The 8,577-nt window shown below is 41.6% G+C and overlaps 2 protein-coding genes across 2 annotated transcripts; one reads left to right on the forward strand and one right to left on the reverse strand.

Annotated features, from left to right (window-relative positions):
• Positions 1–1,131: 1,131 nt before the first annotated feature.
• On the forward strand, positions 1,132–1,912 carry DFJ58DRAFT_627362 (uncharacterized protein; the record flags this gene model as incomplete). The annotated part of the gene is made up of 3 exons (XM_041381135.1): positions 1,132–1,383; positions 1,459–1,596; positions 1,637–1,912. Coding segments are annotated over 3 exons (666 nt in total), but the record flags the coding sequence as incomplete, so codon positions are not given.
• Positions 1,913–6,715: 4,803 nt separating this feature from the next.
• DFJ58DRAFT_845906 (uncharacterized protein) lies at positions 6,716–7,791 on the reverse strand (the record flags this gene model as incomplete). The annotated part of the gene is made up of 6 exons (XM_041393215.1): positions 6,716–6,897; positions 6,949–7,090; positions 7,184–7,286; positions 7,340–7,497; positions 7,683–7,711; positions 7,764–7,791. The coding sequence occupies 6 exons, from the start codon at positions 7,789–7,791 to the stop codon at positions 6,716–6,718; spliced, it is 642 nt and encodes a 213-aa protein (XP_041238346.1).
• Positions 7,792–8,577: the final 786 nt, after the last annotated feature.

An 8,577-nucleotide genomic window follows, 5' to 3' on the forward strand; every position in this document is an offset into this window, starting at 1 on the left:
CCCGATACTGAAAATACATGACAGCAATCCTACCTCTAGTAGACCGGTGGTAAGTCCAGGATTTCAGACTGCATGGGGCGCGATGATTTGATTCTTCAACCAGATGTTCCATGAACTGGAGGGTCCATCGTCCTGGGGAATTCTCAATTACTCACCAACCAGACCTTCCATGGCACGAAGCATCCATCATCCTGGGGGATTCTTAATTACCTCAAGGGTCTGAATTAGCAATCAGACTATCAGCTGGTTTGTGATGAGCCCTTCTGATGCGCATGTATTAAGGTTCACCCTTTTAAAGTTTATATCTTGCGAGGGCACCCTCTAGTCATGCGCTCGTTTACGTGCCCCGCAGCAGTTTGCCGCTATTAATTATAATGCCGGGCCACCATGGTCATTCCTGAAGATGTAAGAAGATGTGGGTAGGCAACATGTCAACTTGTATATAAGGTGCGTCACACCATTTCTTCCTTCGCTGTCTTGCCACTGAACATCTTGTAGGACAATGTCTCATCTCTCAGCGCACATATCGGACAGCAACTCCAATGATGACTTCGATGAGGGCAACATTGAGCAAATCTCCATTCCAGGGCCCAACGCCTCCAAGGGATATTTCATGGAGGTACGTACTAGCTACAACTTATCATCTTAACTATGCACACCGAGAGCCTCGAGTTTGGCTGAATTCAACTTGATATGCTCTAGGCAGTCAAAGCACTGCAGCTTGAAGTTCAGCGTCTGTGCGCAGAAAATCGCGCTCTTAAGGAGAAGAACAAGGTTCTACTTGCCGAGAAGCCCAAACGGAAACAGCGTGTTGAGGCACCTGATGAACTCGTTACTCACGAACAGACCATCTCACTGTATGCTCGTAAATGTGGCATGACAGTGGAGATGTTTCCAGACAACGAACTTATCACTAAGAAGCTGCCAGATTCGCCTACGCCATTCAATAGCCATGACCGTTACAAGACTGCTGCAACTCAGGAATCGGCCTTCTTAGACGAACTTTATAGCCATTTCCCAGAACGCGTCCATCGAGCCATACAGAGTGTGTACTTCAAAGACCTTGTACGTCACATATTTTGTTTTGTTCTAACTATCATCTAATGTATTCTTTAACTATGGTAGGTACATAAGTGCATCAGCGATGCTCGTTCAAACGAGATCAAAAAATTACGTGGTGTTGCTGGAGATATTTTTGACCTTCCTGCGAAGTACTTTGCCAATCCTAGTTTTGACAGAGCCAGTGTTGTCGAAATCCAAAAGATGCTTGGAGTGTCTGGCAAGACACAGGCTTATAAAATCTTTCCGCCTCTTTTGTTCCCAGGTCTGCAAGAAGACACGACCCTCAAGACTGTTTTCGGCAACTGGATACTTTTCGCCAAGGTGCGCTATCATTTGCTGCTTGTATAATTGTTATATCATGTACGCTACTTACTATGACAATGGTCTATCTATTAGATTCTGAGAGCATCACTGCATGGCATCACCTTGCTTCATCAAGAGCCTTGTGGCAGATCAAAGACTAATGCTCGGAAGTGGAACTTTCAACAAGTCACTCCAGGATCTATCACATGGGTGGCAGTTATCATACGTCGTGTATATTGCATCAAATATATCTACTGATGTTTGAACACAGGCAATATTTCTGCTCTCACCTGACTCAGAATTTCCTGGTTCGGGAGTGGGGAAATCATCAACCATCAGTTACACAGACCTGTTCTTTCAATACAAGAAGATGCTCATTACGAAGTGGGACACGAGGCGCATCAAGAATATTATGGCCAGTATCCACAACCACATTTTTGGCGCCGCAAAGTTGTCCACCCTCAATCCCGCTGGTGGTGAAGACTTTTTAAATGAAATCAATCGCGCTATGCTCGCACTCGACATATCATCAGACAGTGAAGCAGATGAGGTTCCACCAGCCTTATTGATGCTCCCAGCACCAGTCTTGTCAGCACCAGTATCATTAGCGCTACCTGAAGGTCCAGGTCTCAATGCAGGTCTCGTCAACCAACCTGCAGAAGAAGCATCTGAATCAGCATCTCGAGTGGCTGCTCGTAATAATGTTGAGGCAGACGAAGCTGATGGTCAGATAATAGGCAGGGGCCGAGGGAAGGCAAAGACTAGGGGGAAAAGGGCAGTAGCGACTCATAGCAATATTTGTCGTGGTCGTTCCCAAAGAGTCCCATAGAAAATCGTTACAGTTAGTGATCCACCATTTAGTGTAGTGCATTGCATTTGAATTTGAACGTGAAAATGTCATTACAATTGATTTCAATCAGATGTGACTGACAATGCTTACATAACAACGAGATTGCAAATTTTTTCAGAGACTTTAATTCTGTAGCAATCATGTTACAACTGTTCTGATACTCAATTTAAACACCACTACAGCAGCTCCCACCACCATCCGCTATTAGTAGATGATAACTTTTCCTTGGACCCTCCGCCTTTAACAAAACAAAGATATTGAATGAAGACCCCTGGGATGATCTTATAGATGAAGGTCGCATTGTTCTTCAAGGACAAGGATGTGAAGTTAGCGACAAAGACCTCCAGCAGCAAAAATCAACTAAACAACGGTAAGTCATTCTTACCGCAACATAATCACCCTAGAAACAAAGATATCAAATGAAGACCCTGATGATCTCATAGATGAAGGTCGCGTCATACAGTTCTATCTTACCAGAGAGGCATTTGACCGGGTCATCGGTAAGTGGTCCATTCAATTTCAAACCAACTCATCACTCACATTCCACATGCACATCCAAGCCACCATGGCCGCTCGCTCATACTCGAACAGTTCCATCTTACCAGAGAGGCATTTGACCGGGTCATTTAATTGGTAAGTGGTCCATTCAATTCCAAGCCAACTCATTGCTCACATTCTTCATGCATGTTCATAACGCCATGGCCACTTGCCGCATACTACTCGAATAAGTCCATCTTACCAGACATTCGACCGGGTCATTGCCTAAGTGGAGTTGAAGCCAACGGGAGAGATATGCGGCTGACTCGCACTCAGTCGATTGGTGAATGATTTCATTGATGTGGAATGTGAACCCTACCACTAACAACAAACCATATCCTCCAGAACCCTACCTTCATCCAACCGCACCCTCCAGTGCTACTCGAACTCAAACCATGTCCTCCCAGTGATCAAATCCGTCAAGTCAGAATTCCTCAGGCTTTCCCCCCATATTATGACGGAATACTAACGCCGCAGATGAGTTACTAGTATTATATTAATATTAAAATATAAATAATGTATTAAAACTGACAAATAAACATTACAATCTGACTTGCAAGCTGCTGTTTGACATTGCAATTGCCCGTTGCAACTCCCAGCCAAACAGCTCATTTCAATGACTAAGACAGATTGCCACGCGTTGTGACAGCGGTTGTCATCTCAATTGCAACCGTCATTCCAATTTGATTACAATTGTGACTCTGCTATTGTAAGCACTTTCAATTTCTGTTTGGTCTTTGAATGTTGAAATGCCATAAAAGGCACTGAAGCTTAAATTAAGAATTTGCGACAATTGAGGCAGATGATTCTACCAACCCTATAGTTCCCTGTTCCTAGGCTCTGATGCTTCTGTTGGCACTATAATGTTACCTGTACCAGCAGCATTTAACAATGGAGGTTGTGATGTAACTGGGACAAGATGAACTTGCAGTTAGGTACAAAGTGACCATCAAAGTCCCTTTCTCTCAGACCACAGCTGAGCTGGACACTTGATTGCAGCAGATCTTTACCATTGATCTCTCATTTTGGTTATTCATGAAAAGCTTGCAAATGTTGAGGATAACAAACATTTTCATTATGAACCTTATAAAATGCAATGGAAGCCTCTACATCTACCTCATGAAGTAAATATTCAAGGCAAACTTTACACTTTGCCAGCCTTCATGGAAGCTCACAGTGCACATATGAATAGAGTATTCTCTTCATAGTGCTCTGCACCATCCCTGTAGATAATGCAAAACTATACAGAAGAAAGACTAAGTAAATTAGCAAACAGAGGACAGAGAAAATAGACACACCTCATTATGAATATTTATCTTTTCCAAGTCCCCACCTGCCACAGGTAAGGTACTCTTGGTGGTCGTCAAACCTTCTTGTGCTGGCCTTCTCCTCCAGAAACATGTGTTTTTGAGATCTTAAGGAGGACACATGGCGCTGAGCCACTGTTGGACTTCTTGGTGGTCATTTTAGTGTAGGCCATGGTTGATGAGGGTCATTGAAGGGCAGTGATGGGGGAGAGCAGGTAGAAAAGCCAAGACTATAGTCAGTATACCAGGCTTACTTACACTACACAAAAATTAACAAGACAAACTCATATGATAAAAGAGATGCATTAGCAGAAGAGGCACATTGATCAAAAGATGTGGACACATTGACAAAAGAGCAGGCAGAAAAGCTGACACTGTAGTCAGTATACCACACTTACAAATGCCATACAAAATAAACAAAACAAACTCACATGATAAAAGAGACAAGTTAGCAAAAGAGACAGGTTAAAAAACATCAAAACCAACCCAATTATACACATGACATCTACCAGTGAAGTCCAATTATTAACTTGTTTGTCAGTGGATTTGTGCAAGTCCAAAATCAGAATTTGCTGGCAGATGCCACATGTACATTTGGTTGGTGGTTTTTTTCCACAAAGTCCAGCATTTCTGTGTCATATTTCTCCACTTTAACTATATTCACTCCTCTATCATTTTTGCCCCTTATTGTGCTACTATTCTCAACTTGTTCTGTGCCTATCCTTTGTCCACTTGCAGACTGCAGCTGCAAGTAGTCGAAGGCAATGCTATAGTGATTTTCCAGTGCACAATATTGCAAAGTAAGTTTTTTTTACACCTGCTTTACAATACTAACTTGCTGTTTAATATTCACAGCTGTGCTTGATAGTGCACCTTGAGGTCAGTCTCTTTTTATTACTTGCAATATTTGACTTGATGTTAGTTTTTTAGATTGATTGTCTTGGCCATCCATGTCTTTTAGGCTATCCATGTTCCCAGGGACTATTGCCTTTAACATTGAGATCTGGGAGATACTTTTTATGCTAGCTTTTGCACTTGCCTTGTGTGTTAAAGCATGTTTTTATGTTTTGAAATGTACTCTGTACTAAGAGATGCTATAATATGAATATACAAGTGATCTGCCTGCCAGTGGTATAGTCTACAGATTGATTTACAGTAGTAATGAGAAGTATACCACATTCCACATCTCTTGTTCTTCATTCATGTGTGAAAATAACACCTAAATGTCTTAACAATTTTGCACCCTGGACAACATTGTAAACAGTTGACTGTGTGCTGATGTATCTGTACAAAGGCTAAGTGCAGCATGTTGTTAGTAACTTATACATCAAGCTTGGTATGATTATACATCTTGGTTGTCTACATAGTAAGGATATCAGGGAGAAGAGGATAGGGAAGAGGAGACTAATTGTTAGATAATGTGGACAATATTGTTCTATTCCATCATTTGGTCCACTATTCATTTCCTATTCATATAACCTTAATACAGTGTCTATCTCCTTTTGGTAATTCTTTGACTACCAGTACTCCAGTTATCTGTACTTCCACTTACCTTACAGATCCATTCTACCACTACCTACTTACATGTCCAATATATGCTAGACAGCTACAAAGGCTAAAATCTGAACTTGGCACTCAAACTCAACAGCTAAAACACCTATTCAATAACAAGAAGTGTATAGGTCCACTACTGAAGTTCATAGCCAACACCAAGTGCATCACTATCACCTTTGGAGATATCATTCCACTAGAGAAAGAAAATGAATACAGAACCTACTAGTCAACTAGCAAGCTATCCAACTTCCCTCAAATACCTTAAGACATCATTTATCAACCTTATTTCACAACTTGGACCAATATTAGAGCAAACACATGAACCCTCAGCAGATACATTACAGTCAAGTACTATGTACTGTCTACCATAGGGCTTTGCCCAACAGACATTAAACTAAGACTAACAAAGGACAAGAATGAGATCATTCATCTGAATCTCCCACATCCAAATCCTGATCATGATGGCCTTTTATAATACAAGCTTTAGTAGAAATTGACTGTCTGCTGTGATCATGTTCACTGGCAAGTGGGAGTGTGTCAGAGATGGAGCAGAAACTTGAATAGGTCTGGAAAAGGATGCTAGTGGTGCCGGCTGCTGTGGCTGATCGTCAGACTCTCCATAGTAGGCATGGTAGCCTGGACCATGATGAGTTTGGCCCGCCTACGCATCAATGAAGTTGAATTGTGGATCATCTGCACCAGAATACATCACTGGCAGTAGATGAGTTCTATAGCAGCAGAGCCCGAGTCCTGCTGGGAACTTTAAGTCACTACATTATCTCAATCAAACACTTGAGTCTGCAAGTCTGATAGGGAAAATGTCTAATGAAAATGCTTCGACTAATTTCAACTGTACTGCTGAACAACGAGGTGTTGATGCTGAAATAGACATCCCTAATTTGGCTTTCAGTATTGGTACAACTTGAAGGCACATTTTGATTGACCTTGAAATAGGGTTTTCCATGTGTAACATTCCTATAGCATTGTTTATGTAAATGAAATTGGCAATTAAACGAGTCTGAATTAGCTGGTGCAGCTAGTGTAAGGTAATGAGTTCAATGATATGACTCATGGGTTGAAGCAAATCCTCTATGCTCACTGATTAGGCCTGAGAACCTCGAATTGACTCAGGGTGATAGAAAGTTCTCATAGAATTGAATTTCATGTGCAGCAGGCAACTTGAAGAAGTTACTATAGCCTGAGCACTGTACTTCTCCAATGCTGAGCAGATGGCTGCTGAACAGCGCATGATGGCTTTGGAAATGTACTTGCACATCTGATATCCTATAGGAATCAAATATTAGTGAACCCTGCCACTGAAAATTGTGCATCTACCTGTACCAGTGAGATTGGCCTTTGACAGTTCAAACAGGCATTGCACAACTAATCCTTCCAATTCCTCCACCACACGAACAAAGTGGCATTCATGGAAGTACTTCAAAGCCATAGCATACTCAGGACATTCTGGTGTCCAGCACTGCCAAATATCATGCTAGTGCTCAAAATCAGCAACAATGTTTAATTGTAACTCATATCTTCAAAGTGTGGCAGCATAATCGGCTTCAAATACCTTTGAATGATGATGTGTGGGTGCATTGAGATCTGAGGTATGTGTAAAGTTGGTAGGCATGTAAGTGAGGAATAGAACTGAAGTGACACTGTCATACATTACCCTAGGGATGCCAAAATCAGAAAAATCGCACTACATCTGACACCAAAAACAAACTCTGCAAGTTTTAACTTCTTGAGCTGCTCAATGTAAGCGACAGCAATAGCATCTGCCATGGGCTTGGTGGCCACTTGGCCTAGGTATTCAGATTCCTTGTCTTGCCATTTGAGAAAGTCCACATTGACAAGTTCCTGGCATTGCTTGAATTCCTCAAGCTCAACAGAGTATCACTTGATGATTTGCAGGGCTTGAACATAGTTGTTATAAAGAAAATAACCTAAGAACATTAAGCAAGATGTAACATAGCAAACTGATTCATACTTATCTCAAAGTACTTGTTCATGTCCCACTTGTCAAAGTGTAGATCATAAATTTTAAAAGTAACTACAACTACACATACCTCGTGTTTCTTGATGGTGCCTCGTCTCTCTTAATAGCAAATTTTGGTGAGAGATGCAGTACTAGTACAAATCTTAAATACTAAATCCACTAGAAACATTGTAACCCATGAGGAGGTTGACATGTTCTGCTTGCAGTGGCCCATGACAGTAGTGAAAAGAAAGTAAGTGAGGAAGATATTAAGCTACATACCTATATATTATGCCATATTTCTCACAAGGTAGCACAGCAGAGGAATGGCATGAGAATAGGCACAGGCATGATGACATGAAGTGGCACGGCAGAGGATGGGCACAAGCATAATGACATGAGGTGGCACAGCAGAGGGTATACACAAGGTTGAGAATGTCTCCAATGTTGAAGATTTGGGAGGCATGGGAGTGTTGTGGATGTTGACAGTTATAATAGCAATGAAAATGTCAGATAGGTACAAAAAGAATGGTGTGAAATGAGTGATATATGGTGCTCATCATGCATACCGAAGAGCATGAAGGGAAGAGAAGTGTGGGAAATAGTGTAAATGTGGCAGGCATAATGGCATGACTGTGGCAGTGTTGATTGTGCAGAGTCTAAAAAGCATGTGATCAGATTAGATGAGATCTTATCATATCTACCTATCTACCCTGTTATCTATGGTACCGGTCCCTCTATAGCTCTATCAAGGTCACTGCTGAGTGCTACAGCATATAATTTCACCCCTACTTAGTAACAGGTATTGTATGTCATAAGTGTTACTAATATGTACTATATATGGTGTTACCCAGGTAGTTTTACTGACAGGAGAAGTAGCAAAGTCCTGTATACAGAGTGGAGATGATATTGTCTGAAGTAGGCGATTAGCCATCTCTACAAGCCAGAAGTCAATGTTATAGGAGGAGGAGGGCCTTTAACTGCAA

Source organism: Suillus subalutaceus, assembly GCF_016647625.1.
Source record: "Suillus subalutaceus strain FC151 chromosome Unknown DFJ58scaffold_152, whole genome shotgun sequence".
In the NCBI taxonomy this organism is placed as follows: Eukaryota; Fungi; Basidiomycota; class Agaricomycetes; order Boletales; family Suillaceae; genus Suillus; species Suillus subalutaceus.